A 25,617-nucleotide genomic window follows, 5' to 3' on the forward strand; every position below is an offset into this window, starting at 1 on the left:
TTAACCAATTAAATTCCCAAATATGCATTTTGCAGAAGAATTTGGAATGTTGTGGACATCTATCAGGGTGACAAAAGGTAGGAGAAAAATATACTCGTAGATGTTCATGTCCAACTGTCCTAAGGGAAGCTAGCAGCAAATAGTTGTCTCAGGAAAAGTGACAGGCAAAGGACTCCAAGGCCCTTAGTCATGGCAAGTGAAAGCATCCTCCAGACAGAGATGTTCAGCTCCGTGGGAGGATTAAGCTGTAGTGAATTCAGGGAATGCCAAGAAACTAAGGTTAATCCCACAAGGGAAGGAAGCCCAGAGAGTGAATCCAGCAGTCACTGTACACATTCTAAAATAGAATATTGTAGAGCTGGGAAACGTACAGAAAAGAGCAACTGGGATGAACCGAAATGCTTGCAGCATTTTTATCAAAAGAAAGGAGTACAAGGGAGAGGCATGACTGAGATATTGTTTAATGTGTGTAATGTGGAGAAAGTGGATAGGGAGACATTTTCCTTCTTTTCAAATAAAACTATGAAAAGCATTGGTGCAAGGTTTAGGACAGAGAAACAGAAGTGCTTTTTCAAACACTGCATAGCTAATGTGCACATGGAATTCACTACCACAAGGTACAATGGTGAGCTAACTTTTTTGTTACTTCCTGCCACCAATTCTTTCTGAATTATGGTGACCCTATGAATGAAAGCCCTCCAAAATGTCCTGTTCCTGACAGCCCTGCACAGTTTGTAAACACAAGGCTGAGGTTTCCTTTTATAGAATTGATTGATTTCATAATTGGTCTTCTTCTCCTGCCTTTGACTTTCCCTAGCATAACTGCCTTCTCCAATGAGTCTTGCCTTCTCATGAGGTGCCTGATAGTTTTGCCATTTTTGCTTCTAGGGGGAGTTCTAGGTTGAGCTGATTAGGACCTCCTGCTTCATCCTTGCAGCAGTCCAGAATGTTCACAAAGATCTCTTCCAGCACCATGTTCTGAGCACATTTTATTTCCGTCAGCTTTCTTCCCTGTACATGTCACACCCATACACAGTGACAGAAAATACAATAGTGTGGATTATCTTGGCCTTGGCCTTCAGTGAAATATCCTTACATTTTATTAACTTTTCTAGTTCTTTCACTGCTGCCCTTCCAAGTTTCCATCTTCTTCACATGACCTGGCTGCAGTCTCCCTTTGTATTGATGCAATATAAAATCTTTCACAAATTCAGTTTCTTCCTTGTTGACATTTAAGTTGTGTAATTCTTCTGCAGCCACTTTGTTTTCTTAATATTTACTTACATTTCTAATTTCATACTTTCTTCTTTCACTTTCATCAGGAATTGTTTCAAGTTATTGCTTCTTTCCACCACTAATATGGTATCATCAACATATGTTATTGATGTGTCTTCTGCCAATTTTCACTTCTGCATGCTCAGATTATAATGCAGTTTTCCTTATAGTCTGCTCAGAGTTTGAATAGATAGGGAGATAAAATGCACCCTTGTCTGATACCCTTCCTATAGGAAATCATTCCATTTCTCCAATTCTGTCCTAACAGTAGCTGCAGATGGACAGTACAGGTTATACAGCAGGATGATAAAGTGCTGAGGCACCCCATTTCTTTCAGAACCATCCATAGCGTCTTATGATTCACATAGGCAAGGCTTTGCTGTAATCAATAAAGCATAGATCAACCTTCCCCAAAGGTCTTGTGCTTTCCAGACATGTTTGGACTGCAACACCCAAAATCCCAGTCAATGGCCCAACTGGATGGGAATTCTGGGAGTTGCAGTCCAAATGCCTCTGAAGGCCAGCAGGTTGGGGAAGGCTGGATAGATTGGTCTTTTGAAATTCTTTGGTGCGCTCCAGTAGTCTGTTGTGAGCCAGGCGTCCCTTCCCAATAAAGGCAAACACTCCAGCAATTGCTAAAAGAGTCTTTATTCCAAACAGCTATTCACAGACACAGAAAGTACACTCAAGGTAGAAAGTTGACCTTTTGCTCTGACTGACGTCACCCTACACTTTGCTTATGAACCCTTTGGGGCCTGTTTCCAGGGGGTGGTGCTCTCTGGACATGCGCTTGCCACCACTGCTCTAATCGGATCTCCAACTGCCCCAGCTGACGAGTGCACCTGCACGCTCGAGCATCCCAACCACCCTCAGAAACCGCTCCAGCTTGCTCTCTATTGGCTTCTTTCTCACAATTAAGAATAGTTATTGGGCCCTGTGTTTGTCCTTGAAGTGCTTTGATCCTGCACTGTCTCAGCCTCACTCCCTGAGGTAGTTCACCACCTGGAGTTCGGCTAGTCTCAACGTCTGCAGTATCAGGGTGAGAACTCTGACTCTCTGCTGGAACACTTATTCACTCCCCTTCTTCTAAGCCTAAGCTAGTGTTCCCACCAGAGCCCTCGATCTCTTGTGCGCGTCTGGGAATCTCATCCAAGCGTGCGTGCACAACATAGTCAACATATATGAGCTCAAGTGCCCCTTCCTTTTCCTGCTTTTCAGAACCTAGCTTGAATGTCGGGCATTTCTTGCTCCATAGAGGGCAAAAGTATTGTTGCAACACCTCGAGCATCACTTTACTTGCAAGGTAAATTAGTACAATAGTCGTCTAATTGCCGCACTCCTTAGCATTTCCTTTCTTGGGAAATGGAATGTTTATTGAATGTTTCTAATCTGTGGGCCATTGTTTTGTTTTCCATACTTATTAGTATATTCCTGTTAGGATTTGGACTGATTCAATCTCTACAGATTGGAATAGTTCTACTGGTACTTCAGGTGCCTTATTCCTTCCAAGTGCTTTCAGGGCAGCTTTCACTTCACTTTCTAATATTGCAGATTCTCCCTGAATGGATTTCTGTGATGTTTAAATGTTCAATTTCTTGCTTTACAGCTTCCAGTTTGTCTTGATTCGTATTTCTCATGTGCCAATTGCACGGGTTGTGCCGCATCAGGCTTTCCTTTCACTCCTGTGCCTGTCAGCCACTAGGTCTGATCCTTTGATCAAGCTGCACCATTAGCAACATTATTCATACTTGTCCTTTGCTGCGCCCCAGTAGCTAGTTGACTGCCTTCCATCCTGGGAGTCTCAGTTTCTACCACTATCTCTTGCGTTATCATAAGATTTTCAAACTAAGAATATTTAGAAGTAGTTTACCATTGCCTCTTCTGTGCAGTTATTACCAGAGTTATCTTGAGTTTCACTACCACAGTCTGCAAAAGATCCCCTACCAGTGTCACTGTAAACTACTGCTGCTTCAGAAGTTTCTCCTTTGACTACTGCTGCCCTTCAGGAGCTTCTCCACCCCCATCACCATATAGATGTCAATCTTTTGCTGATGTGATGACACCCCTGAGGAGAGTGGCTACATCTTAGTCTGGTATCTCCACTTTGACCATTCCACCTTGGCCATCCCTGCTAGGAGGCCATCCTAGTTCTAAGTTCCCTCCAATATGAAGTCTGCCTATGCACACCAATTGCTGGGGAAGTTGTTCAGGGGGTTATTATTGCCTACATGCCTTGCTTGTGGGCTCTTGTAGGTACCTGATTAGCGACTGTGGATCACGGTGCTAGACTTGACAGACCTTTCGTCTGATCCATCAGGGCTCTTCTTATCTTCCTGCAGTATGAGAAGGTGGCTTTGGCTGCCTTTATCAGTGGCATGTCTGGGCACAAGCAAGTCTCAAGGGCCTTGCAATGCTATAACAATTTCAGGCATCGGGCACTGACAGAGGCAGTGTGTGCCCCATGGTGGGAAAGTGGCTGAACAGAGAATAGAAAATAGAAAAAAGGAATAAAGTGGGATACAAAGTGAACTACTGATTATTCTCTTCTGACGCTAGAATTTTTAAAGGAAGCCAAGGCCAGAAAGACAACTGAGACAGCAAACTTCTCTCTGCATAGCACCTGAAGGGGTAGAATATGAGCTTACCTTAGATGCAGTGCGGACATCTTCAAGTAGCTGTGTGGCTGATGGCTTCTTCTCTGTGTACTGTTCAAAGAGATAGTTTTGCCTGGCCCTTTTTATAATCTACAAAGCAAAGCAGATAATATATAAATTGGAAACACATGTATATAATCTGAAGATGAAAACCAGTACTATTTATCTAGCAAAACATCTCCAAAACATCATCCCACCATTGTCTTTTATCTTTCTGTGAAAATTAGACTGCAAGCTTCTTGGGACAGGGATCTCTCTCTTTATTTATGTTATTCTGTAAAGTTACATGTACATTGAAAGTGCTATACAAATTAAGAACCAGTTAACCTGCTGAGAGAGCTTTCCCTATCAGTGTAAGATTTTAAAATAAAATTAATTCAATAAGTTAATCAAATTATGGCATTTTAGATTTACCTTGTCATCTATATCTGTAATATTCATACAGTAGAAGACATCGTACTTGAAATAGTCTTTCAAAACTCTTCTCAGGATATCGAATGAAATGTATGATCTAAAATAATTCAAAAGGCAAGTTAGTTTTGCACAGCAGAAACTTCAAATGCATTTACATGCACAAGGTAAGTTCATGAAGCATACATAGTAATGGATTTTGAATCTAGAAAATTTACAAGTTAAGCGTTTCACTTGTAAAAATGAGCTTTTCATTCTACACAAAATTAGTATGTGGCAAGATAAGTCCTGGAAATGTGTGCCAAACCTATTTTGAACAACATTTAACCCTCAATTGTCTTGTTACCCATAAAGATAATTTTAAATGAATTCTTAAGAGATTTTTTTATATTATTTCAAAGCCATCCCATAGTGGAGCTTGAACTGTGGTTTTAAATATCCAAAATAAGAGTTAAAAGGCTTCTTGAAACACCAGACTGAAAACTTAGCTGGTGTAATTAGACCGACCATATTTCTTGATTTTTAAGTACTATTTGTTTTAAAATAAAACATTATGTATCATAAAATGGTAAAAATGCATAAGGCTTACATGAGGAACCTTCAATTAGAAAGGATCAAACCAGATATGATGAAAGAGATTCATGATCAGGTTCCTTGGGAGTTGTTTATTATGGAAAGCTCCAGGGTTGCTATATTGAGGAAGGGTAGGTTTAAAACATATGGAGTTGTATTCAATGTTAGTCCTATTTAGAGTCATCCCATTGAAATGGGTAAGACATAAATTAGACTAACACTGGATATAACCTATGGGTATCTCAGCATTTTCCACTATGGTTCAAACAGCAGTTTCAGAAACAATTTTAATTGCAGGAAATGGCATAGGAAGAATAGATTAAAATCCTCCAACCTCAAGATAATAGTCCTGATCAAGGAATGTCTTATGCATAATACCCCCACAACAGTTAGATATGTATAAATAGGATAGATCCCGATTATATCATGCCTAGTTGCGCCCTAAGGTTTTAGTAATCTAAGTGTGTTATGGCAACACAACACAGATTCCATCAAACATACTCAAAATTATAAAAATGACACCATCAGTGAAGAGCTTCATATCCACTAGCAATGGCCACTATCCTGTTCCTGTAACAAGCATTCAGTTTTGCTAATCATGCACTGGGCATGCAAAATGGCCGCTCTCCAACTCCCAATACAGATTATGTGCCATCATCCTTGCTGGAAAAGAATGTTTCCTCTTAACACTGAGTTTTTGCAAGACTGAACATGGATCCAACATAATACATTTATTTTTGGCTTTGCTCTTCAACTGCTAATGCCAGTTGCTATTCAGACACCACACACCACCTTCATACCTTGCATGTCCCATGTGGGAGGCATCATACACTGTTGGACCGCAACAATACCACTTCACCATGTTGTCATTTTGCGGCTGAAATATGTCCTTAGAGGAAAAAGGAGACAAAGAAATTTCAGGAAGTCAAATATGCACAGGGCTACTTTCACAGGAACAGCACCACAGAAACAGTGTGGTATTTTTATTTTGAATCAGAGCATGTTATCCATGACACAAAACAAAGATAACAGGAAGGACTTTTCTGGGTACAGCTGTCTTAAAAGTCACTTCCAAGCCTAGAGAACTGGAGTAGCCAAAAGAGTTGGAACAGTTATCAACTAATACAAAAATTCACCTTATTGCGTGTGAGGCTGTTATACAAGCAGAGTTTGGGTTGTATTGTTCCTTGGGGTGGAGACCAGTGAGGCTGTGTGCGCTTGCTTTTACCTAGAAAAAATATTAAAAACAAATAAATGCATTTTGCATGAAAAAAGTAAATCACCCTGATCTAATTCATATAACATAATGATCCATTCTGGATAACTAGCCACAATGGAAACAAGCCACCCTAATAATCCATTGCTGAACCCCTGATGGGTTGTCATGTCATCCAAACTCTGGACAGAAATTTCATTTTGATTTGCAGGAACTGACTTGTGAGTTGCTTGGCAAGAGCAGCATGGCTCCCGGCCACTTTGGGTGATCCTGCCCTTGCTGCGACCCATGACTGCCTTTCCTGCTTATGCTCAAGTGGCACTCCGGAGCAACTAGCCATGGTTTACCATCCTTTCTTTCTTTTAGCCTCAGAAAATTGTGCAAATGTGTTCATATTTGACCACAGTGGTAAAAGCTCCAAAAAAGAAGCACAAGATTAATAGATTCCCCTTTCTAGGCAAGCTAAAGAGTCAAGGACATGTTGAAAACTTGCACTGAACTTCTAACTTGCATTGACAAGTTACTGTTCAACATTTAAAGCGGAGGAGATGGCATTGCTATGTAGGAAGCATTACTCTTCCACACATGTTTTGCTGCATCTTCTTTTGCCACTCCCCTCACCCTTTCCCAGTGCTTTCAAACTGATAACTCAGCAACTGTTTCCTGGCAACTGTGCACAAATTAGCCTACTGTCATTCTCGCCTTGTTAGTTTTCATGTATGTTACCTCCTCCACTTCACCTGCCATTGAAAACTGAAATGGACAAGTGAATTGACCAGGCAACACTACATATATTTAAAACCCCTAGGAGTGCACCTGAGCAGTACTGACAAAAATAACAATAAAAAATACAGAGTTGTGCAATTTTCTTCAACTAAAAGACAAGACATGGCCCAAGCTGCATTTTCACTGCTTAAAAAAAAAAAAAAAAAAAACAGCAGAAAACAAAAGCAAGTAGTGATTGGAGCACAGCAGGCAGAGAAGACAGATCTTGTTGTGAAGGATACTGGTGGAAGGATTGAGGAGAAAGGAGCGGGAGAACAAGCCATAGTGAGCCTGATGTTTGCACAAACCTACCCATTTTTAACAAACCCAACAGATCCTTACTATGCCACAAGTTATTTCAAAAGAAATGTTGGAGCACAGTAACCTCAAAGTGGTACTTTTTCAGGAATCCATAGTACTACGTAGTGTTGCTGTTGGTGTCAAATTTGTTTCAGAGACTAGCAACAACTCTTTGAACTAGCACAGTAGCCACTCCAAACAGAAGCCCAGCTTCAGCTAGAAGCAAGCAGAGCTTTCTAGACATTCAATACTTTCTTCCCTGGAATGCATCATCAGGGACTTTCTAGGGCAGAGAGGGCGAATCTATGGCACGTGTGCCGCAGTGCGCATGCAGAGCCCTCTCTCTGTCGGCACATGAGCCAAGTCGCCCCAGCATTGCCCCAGCAGCCGAGCATCGGATAACAGCGCACACAGGGTCCATGCGCATGCTCGGAAAGGAGTAGCAGCACCAGGCAACGATGTCACAAGCCACATCTCATTAGCCGCGACTTGTCTGAGCTTTCGCATGGCCGGTCAGTGCGCGGCCAAGGATATATATTGGATTGGCTGTGAGTTGTTTTTTCTAAACTAAAACCTCAGTATTCAGGTTTTACTGCAGTGTTGGCACTTTGCGATAAATAAGTGGGTTTTGAGTTTGGCCACTCACTCTCTAAAAGGTTCACGATCACTGTTCTAGGGGCTCTGAAAAGTCCTGATCAGCTTCCCTGCAAACAATCACAATGGTACTTAGGCAGATTAAAAATTTTGAATTCTAGCTGCAAGTAATGGGGTTGGTTGTCACAAAACCCAGGTGCTCAGAAAAATACTACAGCATGAACAATGCAATCCTATACTGCACCACCTCTTCCACACCAGTGTATATCTGCAATTTATATCTGAGTATGTTTACTAGAAAGTACATTCTACCATATGAACTGAGCCTTATGGCCATGGAAGTAGCCACAAGATTCCAGCCTTAATCAAGCACTTCGCTAAGGTTTGCCTAAATCAACAACTTTACTATTTAAATGTCCCTTGACTTTCCACCTCTGGAAACAATTTCTGAGAGAGTAGCCATGTTAATCTGTTGCAGCAAAAACAACAGTCTTATGAGGACTGAAAGACTAACACATTTGTTTTGTCACAGGCTTCCGTGAACTATACGATACTCTCAGATGCTACCTCCTTTGGAAATTAGTACAATACTTCAAAGTGACAATTTCAGGGAGAAAACTAGTGATAGCACTATTTCTGGGCAACATCCAGCAATGTGTAAGTGGACTTCCACTCGCAAAATGGCACTTCCCTTCCTCTTCCCCCCTTGAACCCTTCCTGTTCTATGCCCCCAAATTTGCCCCAGAGCATCTCCCAGCATTTCAAACCAGACAGGAGGTACTTGTGGAGGCTGCAGGGAGGAAGGGGAATCCATTCTGCCAGTGAAGTCTCTTCCACTGGCAGAGGCTGGGTTTCATGTTAGATGAACAAAAGATTATGACTCATTATGCTAAGAAAGAAGAACAAACCATTTCCCTCCTTGGCTGCATATTCTATGCAACCCCCTCATCTTACCGTGAACCATAGTGAAAGAGAAATATACCGTTTCCCCAAAAATAAGACCTAACCAGAAAATAAGCCCTAGCATGATTTTTCACGATGCTCGTAGTATAAGCCCCACTCCCCAAAATAAGCCCCAGTTAAGATTGTCAGTCAGGCAGACGCATTTATTATGTCTATTGCGACACAATTCAGGGTTTGGAGAGTTATGACGGTGTTCCAGAAGATGGCATGACTGTATTTGAATAAATGTAGTTTTTTGTACATGAATAAATGAATAAATTTAGATTGTTGTATATGAAAAAATAAGACATCAACTGAAAATAAGCCCTAGTACATCTTTTGGAGCAAAAATTAATATAAGACCTGGTCTTATTTTCGGGGAAACACAGTAGGAGTCTCATTTAAAGTACAAGGGGATGTGAAGAACCAAACCGCTCCCATAGCACTTGTGAAAAGGGCAATCTGTGTTTCCACAGTCAAGACTGCTGCTGCATGTGTACAGCATAAAGCTGCAGTGCTTATGTGGGAATAAGTTCCATTGCAAGTACTAAGAAACCATAGAACGGACCGATGTTTCTGTTTGTGGTTGTTACAACCCAAATATACCATGCTGAAATACCAAATGGGGTTTGGAGAACATGACAGGTTAATGAGCGCAAAAATAAATAAATAAATAAATAAATCACTGCTCTTTGTTGTATTATAGGTACCTGCCCAACCCATGCAAGCCTATCAAGAAGCATTGAAGCAATAGTTTCAAATACTGCTGCCAGAAAGAAAAACAAAATACTTGGGGTGGAGACCTCCCCCATGTCATCCAAAAGGTTAAACACATCTTAAAACAGTGATACAACCGATTAATTTTTTTTAAAGGTATCATGTATCTATTATATTCTACTTGATGGGTTAAAGGCTTTTTTTGACTTCTTGCTTTTTGAAAAATAAGTGTAACCTAGTTCAAGCAGGACTCAGAAACAACTAGAAGAGACAAAAAAAAAAAAAAGATGTTAAAGCATTTCCTCAAGCATCTTCAACAGGATACCGGAAGAAGAAAGAGGAGGAAGGGAGCAGACAAGAAGTGCCAAAAAGCACTTAGTGAGCTGGTAGGAGTCATCTTCAATATTGAGTAAGAAACAAGAAATCAAGTGATCACTGCCAGGAAGTGAATCTACATGCAACAAAGTATAATCCTCCAAGCCAGCAGATCCTTGCTAACCCCTTCCATCTACATTAGTATATACCTAGTGAGCAGGAATAGAACACACCTCCTCCCGTTCTTCTCCATTCCTGGTGCCCCATTTGGAGCAACACTAGGACCAGTATCCCCTTTAGACTTGCATGAAATATCCTGGAGGTCACTAGGCCATCTATTTTTCATGCGCCTTCTACTTCCTGGCCTCTCTCTAGTAAAGCTTCACACACACAGGCTCAGATGGCTTTGACAAATTCATGTTTCATCAGGAATGAAGACCACTAACTAAACTGTCACTGCAGACTTAATTTAGAGTTCCTTCTCATGCCATAACAGCTAGAAGAGTTTCAGAAATGACTAACGGCACATGATGGAAAGATCCAGCCTCTAGGAGGCTCCATAGGTCAAGTTTTATTACCTCTGAAAATTTATAAAATTCTAAACTGATCTGGGAATAGACACCCTCACAACCTACTCACATGCTAGTGATAGAAATGCTCATTCCTCCTTCACCATGTATTAGAAACTATTCTGATTATACCTTATCCATTATCTTGCATACTTTCTGCGCCAGCCGCAGGGCTCTTCCAGATTTTGAAAATGCTACTAGCTTGCTTTGTCAGCAGGATTTTTTAGATTGACCATTAGTCAATCATTAGTCTCCTGCAATTGTCCCATGTCATCTTGTGTTCCCTCCCTGCTTTTCCTTTATTTTCTCACACCGAGGAAAATCCATTAATTATTTTCTGGTGCGCCATAAGGCACCCCCACCCCCCACAAGTGTTACTATCTAATTTGGGGAGCATGCAGTGTTTTATAGACTTATGGCTCTTGTGATATGTAAGGTGCTACAACCTGAAATGTGTCTTCATGCCTTCCTTTGGGAAACTAATTGCAACTTAGCCCACTGCTGCTGCTCTTTTTGTCAACTGAAGCAAGCATATATTCTTGCTTCATCATTCAGGGTAGCACATATGTAAGGCAAGTACTAATATTTGCAGAGGGCTTAGGAGAGTTGGTTTTTCCCCTGCAGAACTGCACACTTCTGAGAGAGCTGAGTGATGCATCTTTACTCCTCATGTAAGCACATGTGGCTCAGAATAGGACCATGGTGTTTCAGAAAGAGAGAGTTGAAACCTCTTCCATCACCACCAGTCCTCCCCTGCACACTGATCCCTCCACCTGAACAAGGTTTAAAAGAGGTAACTAGAATAGGCATTTTCCTCCTTCTTAAGCAATGAGGATGTATACTGCTGCTTTGTTCTCTGTTTTTGCCATCTTATGGTTCTTCAGTGCTTCAGTTTTTCAGTAGCTGTTCCATGTTTATGCCTGCTCTAACCCACCATAAGAGTTTGATCAGCTTAAAAGTAGCATACATAAGTAAAAAAAAAAAAAAAACCACAAGGAAGATGCTTATGGTATACCATCTCCCAGTATCTGCCAGCAATTATACACCACACCGAAATAAGATCTTACCTAACATCTTGACTTGCAATCTTAGAAAGCTGCTTTATCATTCCCTTGGCCCTTCTAATCAGTCTAGGATACACTGACAGGCCTCAACTCTCCAGGGTTTCAGACAAGAGTCTTTCTCAGCCTCTCTCTCTCCCCAGAGATGCAGGGGATTGAACCAAGCATATGCACAAGGTGTGCTTCAATGCTGAGCTACTGCTGCTTCCTAAAAAACTAGAAAAATCCAGCTATTCCATTATCTTACTTTATGGATAAACAGTTGATATAACGAAAAGGGTTTTAGTTTTAGTAAAAACATTAGATGAATTTTAAAGAGTAACTTTAGGTGCACTGTTCCAAAAGCAGCTTGCCATGTGACACGAGGGGCTGTTTTTTAAGAAGTACAACCCCAAGGCTCTCTTTAAAATTGCTCACCTTTTGAATGCAATAAACACCTGTGCTGACAGATCACAAATTCATCTCTTTAAGACTTTGTATCTTGGCTTTCCCCAGCCAGAAAAAGTAATAATCCTAGAGCTGGATATGTTTCAAACTGCCTTCATCAGTGTTCAAACACACTAAACAACAAGCAATAAAAAAACCTAGCTCAGTGAGGCCAGAATTGACAGGTGCAATTCTTGAAAAGCAGAGTCAGCAGAAATCTTTTTTTTTTTTTTACAGTTTTCCCAGATTGCCCTCTGGGGTCCTCAGAGAAAAGAGTAACATCCTGTAAACTTCTGACAATGATCTCACAAGTGTACTAGTACTACTGAGAAAAACGGTATTTCTGAAATAGCCTAGGATGTGTATCTAACTTCTCCAACCTAGTGCCTTCTAAGTGTGCTGGAGTGCAACTCCCATCATTCTCAAGTCAGCATGGCTAGGTTGGGAAAGGCTGGTTGCATCTGAAAACCAACGGATGACATAATTGGTAGGGTGTAACAACCCACCTGAAGAGGTGGCAGCACTCATTTTAGATGCTCTGGTCAAGTCCTGCTTGGCAGCCCTGATCAAGAAAAGAATAAGGCCTCTTCCCCATTTCTGTTCACTTAGGCTAGAAGAATAATGGGAAGGGCTGTAAAAATCCCTTTTATATAATTATACTAATGCAATCCAACCTAGGTGGCTTATAGTATACAGCATCTCAAGAAAAAAGCTAAGGTATCAGGACTCAAAACTGCTGTCAGCAAGTATACAGGGAAGAACACTAGGCACTCTGAACAAAATGAGAGATGCCATGGATTTGCAAGAGAGCAGAAACATATTCAGTTCAATACTGGTACCAGGTGGGCACACAGATTAGTTTAAACCAATGCCTCCTTTCCCCATGTGTGCTCCTGAAATAAAGCATGTGCGCCTGCTGTACTTGATGTAAGCGTTGGTGTTGCTCTGAAAACTGAACGCAAATTAACCCCACGTGTCTGGAGTGGAGCTACACTAGAAGATCATTTGGCCCTGTGGAACAATGAGAAAAATGTGCAATTATTTTACAAAATGATGGTATCAGTAAAGGGGCTAGAGGAGATGATAAGGAAGCCACACAATTACAGTTACTTATAACTAAAATAACAGGACTAAGTCATTGCAATAACGTATTTGTCAAAGGCACCAATGTGGCTGACGAATCTTGCAGAAGTCTTGTCTGTTAGCTAAAGCAGAGGGAAGAACTCTTTTTGGCTTGCACAAAGAAACCCCACGAAAGTTTCCAGAAGTAACAGGAATCACCTTCCCTTGATTATCATTGCCTTGGTCAGCAACAGTTAAACTGGAACCAGTCCCAAAAAACTGGCACTCCCCAAACATAACTTGGTAAAAACAGCATCATCTCTGAGACAAATAGATTTCTTTCCTGAAATGGCTCCTGACCTCAGTGATCTATGCTCCAGGGTAGACTACTGCAATGTGCTAATCATAGGACTGCCTTGAAGAATGAAAACTGCAATTAGTGCAGAATGAGGCTGCTAAATTACTAACTGGGACTATGTTTTACAATCTTATTACAATTGTGCCATGCCAACTGCACTGGCTCCTGACCCATTTTCAGGCCCAATTCCAAGTGCCTCTAACAACATTTCACAACTCAGAACCAGTGTAATAGGGCAGCCTGTCAACATAGGTTCCTACCTACACAACAAGATCTTCAAAGGAGGAGCACCTATAAGAAAATATCTTTGTTCTTCCTTAGCTTTTTGGATCCAATTTTAATCCTGTTGATTTTTTCATGCTATTTTTATAATTCTGTGGCTTTTAGCTTATTTGTTTAAGAATCTTTATATTTTAATCAGTTTATTCTTTGTGTAAACTGTCCTGAAAATATGTTTGGAAGGCTGAATTTTATTTATATGGCTGAATGTGTGTGTGTGTGTGTGTGGCTGAATATATATATAAACAAAATTCATATATGGTGACATGTACTTTTCCAGGAGGCTGAATTTTTATTTTTTATATATATATATATACATATATATATATATATATATATATATATATATATATCATATATGGTGACATGTACTTTTCCAGCTACCAAAGCAACAACGTATTTAAGAGTAACCTCAGTATCACATAACTGTTTTGCTTTGTTCTGTTACTTATTTTGTTTTGCTAAAGCTCAAAACTATTATTTTACCTTTCATTCTTCCCTGCGTCTGCTGAGGAACCATAATCTGTTATTTACTTATGGTGCACATTGCTCTCATCAGGAGAACTGTGACTTTCAGTCCAGGGATGTAAATGACTGATCAGGGAGAACTTACATTGGCCACGCTGCTACTTCTTGCTTCAAACGGTGAATGACTACTGACTCTTTAAACATTAGAAGACAAACTGCATGCGTGATTGTGTCTTCCTGCCACCCCTGAGCCAGCAATAAGGAACTAGGGCCCTTTACAGAGAGGAGGAAGAATAGTCGCATGAAACAACCAGACCAGTCACTGGCTTTTCTTTTTGTGCCATGGTACACAGCTGGAGGGATCCCATTTAAATCCACACTCAGCCATGAAGTTATAGAACCACTTTCTGACCACCCAAACTCTCCTACTCTAATGTACCTCCCAGATGGAGAAAACAATATATATCATGCTGAACCTTTTAGCTAAAAATGTAAATAAATAAATAAATACAGAAAAGAACTTGGGCTGATTTTTCACTGTAATGATCCAGAAACCTATGACTAGCAAACATAGGAACTCAAAGAAAAATCCCAGAATGTTGGACAAAAAATCTTTAAAAATAAATCAATATATAAATAAAAGGCATGCTATTAACTTCCTACCCACTGGCCCTTGCCTTACTCACTTGTTTGGAGTTTACAGGAGTCATGTTTTTCACTGCTGCCATCATAGATTGCTTCTATGTGCCTGTACCAACGCACCACATGGAAATGCCGGTCCACAGGTGGGCCCGAAAACTGTCTGAAAGCTTCCACATCTGCATGTGAAAACGTGAACCCCTGGATATAGCTACGAGTGCTGAGGTACTCATTCAGAGCCTTCAATCTGGCTTCCTCTTCACTAATGCTCAGAATAGAATTGTAGTCAGAAGCTGAAAAGACAGAGGCAGATGAGAAGCAGTCAGATCCCCTTGCTGAAAAGCTCCCAGAAACAAAGCTCCCCTCTGCCTAGGTGCACGGGGCAGATATGCACATTAGGGGCTTTATGGTGCTGTGGCGGCAGCCAGGCCATATTGCACCAAACACCTGAGTCATCTAGATGGGGAATCGATACACGTAGTGAGCACTTGTGTTAAGACAAGAAGGTTGGAGGAGTTCTGCCTTGGAAACAGTTGCTAAGCTAGTGGCCTGTGGTATGTCTGCTACTCTGAGGGCAACCAAGTTGAGGAACCTGAAAAAAGTTAATCATTTAACCCCTTTTAGGAAACATGGCTGTGTATAGACCAGTGGACTAACAACTTTGTAGGTTTGGAGTATATATGTTAAGAGTTGTGGCTGTTTATGAAGGGTTGTCTCCAAGGCCTAAAGACATGTGCTTCCTATCCCTGTTGTATACTTGGCAATACAATACAGGCTAGGCAAGATAAACTCCATATTTTTCTCATCGTAACATGTGCAAATTAGCTGGACTGGTACTGAAAAGATAAGGAATGAAACCCAGGACCACAAAAGTATCTCCTCCAAACACACACACACACACACACAAAGATCATGTTGAAAACTATATTGGGGGGGGGGGAGATCCTTCATTTTTCTTTTCAGCAGAGTCCCCTGAGGTTCACTCCCTTTGCACATGTCCTCAAGATAGTACCACCTCAGGGGGATGCAAAACTGGGGGGATTTCCACTCACGGGAGTCACCTGAGCTTGACAGCCTGACCTGCCATTCTCAGAGCTATGTTTTTAAAGTGAGGCCTGGAAAGGGTTAACCATTATGTTTTGTCAGGAAACTGTACAGGTATATATTCTTTCACACTGTCCTGGTCAAAAAGAAATTGCTAAGCCCTTCAAAAGTGTAGCACTGACATTGACAGCTTAGTAACATGTTCATGTCAGTGCTCCCTTGCTGTCAGAGGGAATCCTCCTCCAGTTCTGAATGTCCCACCCCTTCAGATGGTACTCTCAAAATAGAGGGGTCAGTAGGGGCATTCGATCTCCCCTAAAGAAAGCTGACGAATGTGCTATGAAAAGAGGAATGAGTCCCTGTTCACAAATTGTGATCTCCAAGGGCTTTACAAGCCTTTGACAGGTTGTGCTGTCTGACTTTTTAAAAGAGGCATACAAAAGCAGCATGAGTTAGATCTGACTAGCAGGCACCAAGTCCAGCCTGTACCTACCATAGGGATCCCCTTGCACTAACCTACCCTGCCCAATATGTGCAAACCAAGTGGGCTGTATTTAAAAACAAAATTAGCACAATTATTTGCACACGCTATCATTTTTTTAAAAGGGAGGGTCAACCATGGGCACCCCTTCCTAAGTACTGTGGGGGTTCCTTGGGGGACATCTCATGGATACCCCCATTGTGCTCACAAAAGCTGGTTTGATAGCTGGCTTTCATCGTCTCTAAAAATGTTTTAAAAGTTACAGTCAAGCCACAGAGAGCCCACAGCAACGTGTGGCAGCAGGAAGTAAGGAAAACCCAGGTGCTCCCAGTGTTCCAGGATATCTTCAGGAGCAGTGAACCAGGAGGGGGCACCTTACCTATAATATCCCCCATTGTATGTTGGGCTCATCCTAGATAAGGTGCCTTATGAGCTACACCACATAGCTTGCCCACAGTGTGGCATATTGTGTTGTCCAAACCCTCTCCACTCTGTGGCAGCACCTCCTTAAAGACTGCTGCGTGTGTTAAGGTGCCGAGGGGGTGAGGGTGAGGTAAGCACCTCCAGCAGGGTTCCCAAATGAGGCAGTCCATTCACAAACCACCTTCAGACAGCAGCAGTAAATGCTAAGGAGCCTCCACGCATGGACACATGTGGGGTAGGGCTGGCATGCACCTCCGGCCCACTACACACCATGAGCCGTTGCACCTGTTAGGCAAGAGCCTGTCATTTCTCTTCATAACACACTGGACTTGAACTCAGCTAGCAGCATGGAATCACAGAAAGTCAAAGTGTGTGAATCGTATTGTGGTCACTATCTGACTGATTTGCAGGCCAGAAAAAAATGGATTTTGTGGATTTTTAGGTGAGCGACAGGTCCCATGCCAGCTAATGTTCCTAAATAACCAAAGCTCTTGTTGAGGACACTTGCTCATCCTTTAATCATACACTTGATGGCCAGTTCAAATAACTTTAATTTGCAGTGCCTAAAGCATGTCATCCTCACCCATATAAATACATATTTGAGGTCAAAGTCTAAGCCATTAATTCCTTCTGGATAACTATCACTTGCCACTGATTTTACTGCATGCATACTTCTTCAAAATATATTTGGACAAAAAAACTACATGGATAAACAGCAGAAGCTACACATTAAGCACTGAACAGAAAGAATTCAAGCGTTCTGTCTCTGTGAAAAGAAAGAGAGCCTAGCACAGACTTCAGCCTTTTCAGACCAGGACCCATCAACTTCCCAACCTGCAACATGAACTCCACAGTTTGCCTTCTCTTTATAGATAAAAAGAGAGACAGGGCTGTAACTATATCTGAAACAGTCACAGCAAAGAAAGAAAATCAAAATGTACTTTTCTCATCGTTGCAAGACATGTGACAAGATCATTACCTCTGTACAAGAATTGTACAAACAAAGCATCAGCTTAAACATGTTCTCTAACCCAGTCTTGGGGCTGGGGGAACCCTGAATAAAATTAAATGGGGGTAGCACCTGTGCAATCCACTGATTGAAGAGGCTTGGCCAAAGCTATACCAAGATCACACAGCAAAGCAATACTCTTAACACACGGCATGGATAAGACTTGCCCCAAAGTGCCCAGGAATATATCAGATGCTATCTCTACACGTGAGACACAAGGAGACCACCATTTTTGGGGCTTGCTGCTAAATATGGGCAGAGTTACATCTTGGGATAGCATTGTTTAGTATTAAACAATGCAGAGTATATAAGAGTACAGTTAGACTCATCAGTAAAAAAAAAGCTGCAAGCACCATGAATATTTCTTAATATCTCAAGAGAACATGAAAGAAAATATTTGGTAAAGCAGTATAGATTCTAAGGTGAGTTATACCAAAGGATCCATAGAAGCAGCAAAGCCCTCATTTCATTCAACAAGTTATGGCAACCAGTACAGGCTTTCATCTGCAGCAATTCTGCAGAAGTAATGATACTGCATCCCAAGCTCCTCAAAAGCAGGGCAGGGGGAAGAGAGACAATCCTAACAGAATCTAGTCAAATATAGGATGCAGGTCTTTAAAAATATTTGTAGCCCACCTTTTTGCTTAAAGAACTCACAAGGCAGCTTATTAAAAATTACAGAGTAATCAAATGTCACAATAGACCATATAATTTAAAAATGTCAGAGGGACAGAAGATTCCTAAAATGACACAAAATCTTATTTTGAAAGGAGTCAATTAAAAAAAATCATAAAATCAACAAGGCCAAACATTTGCCAGGAAAAAAAAATAAAGAGGTGACAGGGTGGACCTCACTGGACAAGGAGTTCTGAGAAAGTTCCACTCTTGTGCCTACACCAATTATACCTCTGCTGTTGACAGGAGATGAAGGGTAACCTCAGCAGCTGATCTTAATGGCCAGCCAGGTTCATTTAAGAGGATATTGCCCTTTGGGTATCCTAATCATGTCATGCCCCATCGTTCTGCGCCATTGCTGCCACAATGCATTCCCAGTGAAGCTCTGTGTTAAGCCTCTTCCTCACAATAGTGCAGAAGCTATGCTGGGAATACCGGAAGAGAAACATAATATGCAAATGTCAAGGTTTCACTTATAACTCATACAAGGGCAATGTATTAGCACAATGGAGTGCTTCTATTCAGGGTTGCACTCAACCTGTCACGATGTCTTCCAGGATGCCCCATTCCATCCCCCCCACCCCATTTCTGTCACCCACGTCAGTCAGTCAGTCAGTCAGTCTTGCATGGCCACTAAACATGCTTAATCCTCACTGGGCTGTTTTTGAACATGCCCCTTAGCTATATAATGACCCATACTTGCAGCATGAAAGATGAATGACAGCACTGAAAACAAAAACATGAGCCATTATTCACTCTCCTCTGTGGAGACAATCTAGGTAGATGTGAGTTTCAGCACAAGGGAATAGGAGGAAACAGCAATCTTTTGCAGGCTTACCCACCAGATTATTTGGACTACAACTTGCAAAATCCCCAAGGCAGTGTGGCCAATGGTCAAAAATTATGGCCAGAAGGTGCCAAATTACAAGCATCTGATAAAATAGCTTGGTGTGGCTGTCACAGAAGGGAAGAGGACAGTCCCACAGCTGGGGGGGAGGGGTTGGCTTTCTTAAACTACATCATACTTTTTAATCCTATTTTTACAAATGTGTAGTTCATTGAGATTTGATGCTAGAACCATACAGTGAGGGAGGGCAAGCACCTCATGCAAAACTCAAACTACGTGCACCCAGACACAAATGTTGGGTAGAGGAAGAGGAAGAGAAGTTGCATTATATTTATCTGTAATCACACTGAAAACAATGTGCAAGGAAAGATTATGACACAGAAATGCTCATGAAGGAAGGCTGAAATCATCTCCAGGTTTTAGAACACACGTGATTTATTCAGAAACACACCTATTTCTTGTCAACTCACTGGTTCTCTAGCAATAAACTCCTGCCAAGTGATTATCACTATAAACATTTAAAATGTGTGTACTGCCTGCATTCCAGAGACACAAATCACTTCCCTTTAATAGTACAGGTCTAATGTTGGGTGTGTATAGCAGTTAAGCATCCAAGAGATCCAGGTTCTAGTCCAACAATCAACCATGAAGCTCACCGAGTGACTTTAGGTCAATCACTGATCCTCAAGGTAACCCACCTTACAGGATTGTTGTGAAAAAAAAATGAAGATGAGGAACACTGTGTAAGTCACCTTAGTTTTTCTGCAATTGTGAAACCTGGTAACACTGCTAAAGTTATGAGATACTTTAAAATGCCCACAACAAATGCTCTTAAAAATATACTGCTTGTTTGCAATTTAATCTTGAATAGATCTCCTGCTGCACTGGAATCTTCTCTCCCCCTGAAAAGCCAGTGGAAGTTCTGTAAGACAAATGTGGAAGCACAAGGCATGCAATAAGTATCTGGAGGAAGTAATCAAACATTCCCATTTACAGTACTGAGTATCACAAGTTGGAAATGCAGAGTATGGTGTCCCAGCAATAAAAGTGCAACTATGAGGGAAGCAGGGATTTTAGTGTGTTGTGCTTTTTAAACATGTCTGTTGCTGACCTGGAATCTTTTAGAATAATAGGCAGACTAGAAAATGTTTAAATAAAAGAATAAGAGACAGTATAGTTAAACTACGGAATTTGCTGACACAGGAAGTGGCAATGGCCACCAATCTGGATGGTCTTAAAAGAAGATTCAATGGATTAATGAGGGAGGAGGCTATCAGTGGCTACTAGCCTTGTGGGCTATGTGCCTCCTCCTTTAGCAGAGGTGGCATGCTAGCATACACTGGTTGCGGAGGAGCTTGGGCAGGAGGAGGTCTTCCACACATCCTGTTTGAGGGATCCTGTGAGCAGCTGGTCTGCCACCATATGTATGGAGTGCTGAACTAGATGAACTTTTGGTCTGATCCAACATGGCTTTCCTTATTTTCTTTCTTTTTCTTTTTGTACACTAAATGAAAATGAAATGTACACTTCTGTAAATGGTAGCCCAAAAGTGCAAAAGAGCCCTTTATCACTAGCACTTATTCTGTTGAAACACAGTAAAGATAGTCGTACTGATTGTTCTTCCGGCCAGCACACAGTTTTGTGCTGACGTTTTGTTTATCTTTCCTTCTGGCTGAAACACAGTTACTAGGAACTAAGATTTTAGTAGCAGCAGGGTGAGGTTTAAACAACAAACAATGGCTTGAATAGTTTGGCCTCAGTTTTCCTCCTTTCTGAAAAACAAGCCATTTCCCCTTCCACTGAAGGAAACTTCTGTGATTTGTTGGCAAGAAAAGAAATTAACACTTTGACTGGGTAAAATATGTTGAAATGAGAATCCACTTAGACAGCATTCAAGTTTTACTTTCCCTTTTAGGCTGTCCAGCTCCAGTAGTTCACTCTCAGCCACTCGGGCACAATCCCAACAGAGAACTTTAATCAGGGATTGTTTAAAAATGTCGTAAAAAGAAGGTGGAAGGGGCACAAGGATTCCTTTATATATTAGTGAAAGTTCAAGTAAACTTATTTAATATGCTATCACAGGATGGTGAGCCATGTTCACAATTGGATGTGAAAATTGTAGCCAAACACATCTGGAGGGTGTCAGAATTGTGGGAAACTGGCTTAGTCTATTTTATTATGCCCTTCCTTAATTCTTGTTCAAGCCAAATTAATTAGCCCTGTTAGGTGCACGCTCGCTCTCGCTCTCGCTCTCGCTCTCGCTCTCTGTGTGTGTGTGTGTGTGTGTGTGTGTGTGTGTGTGTGTGTGTGTAACATATATTTAAATTGCTTGGAAACAGCTTTGGGAACCAATCATGAGGAAAAAACAGCAGGATTAAATATTTAGGGAAACAATTCTGCAGCTTTTGCAGACAAGTACAGATGGGCATTAGAAGACTGTTTTGTTCCCTTCACCACCATGGAATAGGCCCATAATGGGCACTTACCCACGTTTGGTCAGATTCATTTCAAGTTTTCCTCCACCTGAGCTCTAGCCGCCTGCTTCATCACTTACAACTCTGGTGTATAGCACGGAGCTTGGTGAGAGGGAACATGGGAGCAACCATGTCAACTGCCTGGATCATCTCCATATTCCACAGGGTGACCTTGGCTTTGAAAAGAGTGCCAACCATGCCAGCAGGAAAATCCTTCAGAGCCCTCTGGAAACCTTCTGGATCCATTAGACTCTGGGGACAGACCAAGGGTTTCCCACCCCTACAGAGGGGGAAAGGGGCCAAAAGTCCAAACCACAACAGGAAGTGATGACAACCCCCCTACAACCAGATTACCATCTTCTTGCCCAGTTGAGAAGACCAGGTCCAGAGTGTGTCCTTTTATGTGCTAGGACCACAACAAGTTGAGATTGCCCCAATCTTGTCATGGTAGTCATAAAGTCCTGAGCTGCCCTGGATAAAGTTGCCTCAGCATGGATACTAGGGTACCCCTGTATCATCACATCCTGGGAGTCCTCAACACCAAGTCTGAGCTGACATCTGTCTGCTCAAGCAGGGAATCTTCTGGGTAGTAGGGTGGGCGATACACCAGCAGAATCTTTAATCTGTCTCAATTGCCTAGTACAAGGTACAAACATTCAAGGGCTGCAGTCAACTGCACAGGGAGCCTCGTGAGGGGGAGAGAATCCCTATGGAGGATGGTCACCCCCCTCCCCAGCCCAGCAGGCAATGTTGGTGCAGTACCAAGTACCGGGGGGGGGGGGGATAACTGGAAGAGGACAACTCCCCTCCACTCCCACCAAGGCCTCAGTAATGCAAGCCAGACCAGCACCCTCATCCACATCCACAATTAAATCATGGATGAGAGAACACTTACCGACCTGGCATTTAGCAACAGAAACACAAGGCCTGACTCTTTGGAAAGGTACCTGGTTTAATATTCAATAATATAGTCTTAGTATTCATAAATAAATTCTAAGAATGTTCTGCATTTCTGTATTTATCTGTTTCCAAAATGTTCTAATTTTATCACATGTTCACAAAATATGGTAAAACGTCCCATCTACTTCTTTACATTTCCAACATTTTCCATTGTAATTCTTGTCCAAGAGGGTAACATGCCACCAAAGAAAGAAAGCATACCAATTTTCTGTTAATGTTTGGCTGGCAGTAAATTTTCTATCCTTTGTCCCTAGGACTTCCCACTGATGGGACAGTATTTCTTCTAACAAGGTACTGTTTTAAGCAGTTTTTCCATTTATCTGTCCTGAATCTCCCACCTATCAACTTCATGGGATGATCCTGGTTCTAGCCTTCTTCGAATTTCTCAGCTGCAATCTTCTTTTGAATTAATGACTGAGCCAAGGTATGCAAAATCTTTCACAATTTCAATTTCTTCATTGTTGACAGGAAAGTTCTGCAATTCTCCTGTAGTCATGGTTTCTGTTTTCAAATAGACAGCTGCATTCTGTTTTTGCACTCTGTTCTTTCACTTTCACATCCTCAAATAGTTTGGTGTCATCAGGAATCTGGGTCACTTTGCTGCTCACTCCTAATTTCAAAACAGTCAGGAGTAAGCTGAAAAGTATTGGTACAGACCCCTGCGGGATGTTGCTGTTCACAACTTTCCATGGGAAGAAATTACCATTTATTTCTACTCTTTGCTTTCTATTCTTCAACCAGTTACTGATCCATACTGATCTTGCTTATCGTATCTTACTGCCTTGGATCTTAAGTTGCTCTTTTCCTTGCACAGTGTGTGGGTGATTTCTGCTAGCTGCCTACACCTGCAGCCTCCCCACCATACCTCACACTGTTCTAAACCTCCCACTCCCCACCATTGGGAATCCCCAAGAGTGGATCTTTAGGGTGCGCAGAGAGCTACAAAAGAAAGAGGGAGGTGGGAAAGCCCCACTTGCTTCCATTCATGGAAGTGAAATCAGCATCCTAGCCAATTCTGTTTAGAGTTGTTGCCATTTTTACATAATAATTGATAAAGCATCATCTTTTAATCATTGCTAGGAAGCAATATTTAAGTTAAAAAGAAATTGGCCAAATCACAAATTCCCAAGCTACCCTACCTCATTACATTTTTAGTTGCAAGGCTAAAAATGAGATAACTCTGCATATACTGCTTGTAGGAGTAGTACAAATATGATAATAAAGCTGTTGTTCACAAGAATAAGTCCCTTACAGAATCTGAAATGTAAGGGACCTAAAACCACCTGGTAGCACACATGTTTTTAGAGACAATGCAAAATGGAATACAAAATAACAATCCTTTTCTTTTTTAATGAATGGCTCTACATATTTACCCCAGGACTTAATTACATGTTTACATGGAAATACTAAGGTTTACAATTAAAAACTTAAACTTACTTAAGGCACAACCCCTGTGGCCTTTTGACATTGTCTAGCAGGTCACAGGATTTTTTGGAGCCCTGGCTCCAAGGTCCTGTGACTTCAGAACTGGGACTCTGAAGGCCAAGCCCATGCCCACATCCCTTGCAGCCAACGCAGAAAGAATTGCAGCCAAGGCTGCAACTGGGTCTCTGTGGGGGCAGAGAGGGCCTGCCAGGAGCGCAGGGAGGGGAGGAAGCTGGTGCTGACAGCTGATTCAGATTCCTCTCAGTGCCCCAGGTGCCTTTCCTCCCTCTCCTTGGCACTTAATCTAGGAACAAAATACAGAATGCAAGATGTGGCGGCCGACGCAATCCCTGCTATCTCGCCTTGCTCCACGTGTTGAATGCATGTAAGGCTCCAGGTTCAGAGTCCTGTGTGTCTGTAAGGTGGAAGGCACTGGACTACACTCTCATTTTACTTTGTCAAAGAATGCAAAACAAAAATGGAAAATATTTTAACATAACTTATTATAAGTATGGCTTTAAACGTATTTCAGATCCTTAGGCACCCACACTGAAGACTTAAGAGTCCATTCTGATGCATCTTTTTCAGGACTTGATCACACTGAATTAAGTGGCTCTACTTTCAAGGAAGTCTGTACAAGGATTCACACTAGTTCTATTACTATTAAATAGCAAGGTAGTTTCCAACTGCTATAAATGGGAGAAAATAAGACAAGGAAGATGAACCGTATTATGTAAGAGATGGATTGCAAAGCTATGATCCTGCAAGCTTTGTATGTCACAAGCTTTGGTGGTTAATCCTGAAGACTGGCTGCTGCCTTCACTGAACTGTAGGGAACCACATAACATGTATTCTGCAAAGGCAACTTGTGGCCCTCCAGATGTTGTTGGACTGCAATTCCCATCAACATTATTCAGCACAATAAATAATATGGAATGATGGGAGTAGTGCCTATGATATACTAGTATTTACAAAACAACATTCCAATGCTATTATACAGCAGAAGGAATTATTGATGACAAAAGCAAGCTGAGGCATTTCCACCTGCACAATGTACTTTCTGTAGTGACCCTAGCAGGGCATGGGCACAATACTATAACTGGTTACATGGTCATGTCACAAGTTAGCCTGATGACCATTCCTTTTTTAAGTATAAGGCCAGCTGTTGTTGTAAAACAAATACACAGCCCTGCTTTACATGAACGGATGATTCCACCAAGGTAACAAAACAGGTTCTTTAGATAATCATGTCTAAAAAATTACCAAGTGACCATGATGACTAGAATGATTTTTTTTAATCCTTGGGTCTAATCCTTTTTGCATGCCACTCCTTGCAGAATTATTTTCTCCCTGTACCCTATATAACTGATATCACTGTATTTGGTATGTCTTGACAAGAACTTAATTAGGTCCCATGAATTCCCAGATACAAATAACACTGGAGACTTTTCCTGGCATCCTGCATAAAAGTAAACATTTGAATTAAGTAATAGCTCAGGTTATAACAGTGTATCAGACCTGAGAAAGACTACCCTGTAGCTCTATCTATCTATCTATTAAAAGTTTTTGTATGCTGTCCTATTATTCAAAATCTCACTAACAGTACTTTGTAATTGTGATGTTAATTTTATTAGTGAAGTGATGCTCAAAATGTT

General features: G+C 41.4%; 1 protein-coding gene across 3 annotated transcripts in view; it reads right to left on the bottom strand.

Annotated features, from left to right (window-relative positions):
* Positions 1 to 25,617, bottom strand: part of CARS1 (cysteinyl-tRNA synthetase 1) — a 57,530-nt gene that overhangs the window by 28,862 nt on the left and 3,051 nt on the right. For 2 of the 3 annotated variants that reach the window (XM_044425618.1, XM_044425620.1), the window contains 5 exons: positions 14,672 to 14,917; positions 6,050 to 6,141; positions 5,714 to 5,802; positions 4,344 to 4,440; positions 3,921 to 4,019 (listed from right to left, as the gene is read on the bottom strand). In XM_044425618.1, the coding sequence (XP_044281553.1) occupies positions 3,921 to 4,019; positions 4,344 to 4,440; positions 5,714 to 5,802; positions 6,050 to 6,141; positions 14,672 to 14,917 (623 nt within the window). Of the gene's footprint in view, positions 1 to 3,920; positions 4,020 to 4,343; positions 4,441 to 5,713; positions 5,803 to 6,049; positions 6,142 to 14,671; positions 14,918 to 25,617 lie in introns of those variants that run through there. The other variant, XM_044425621.1, reaches the window with a different exon arrangement.

The sequence above is a fragment of the Varanus komodoensis genome, unplaced genomic scaffold, assembly GCF_004798865.1.
Source record: "Varanus komodoensis strain SLA01 unplaced genomic scaffold, ASM479886v1 scaffold16, whole genome shotgun sequence".
Lineage (NCBI taxonomy): Eukaryota > Metazoa > Chordata > Lepidosauria > Squamata > Varanidae > Varanus > Varanus komodoensis.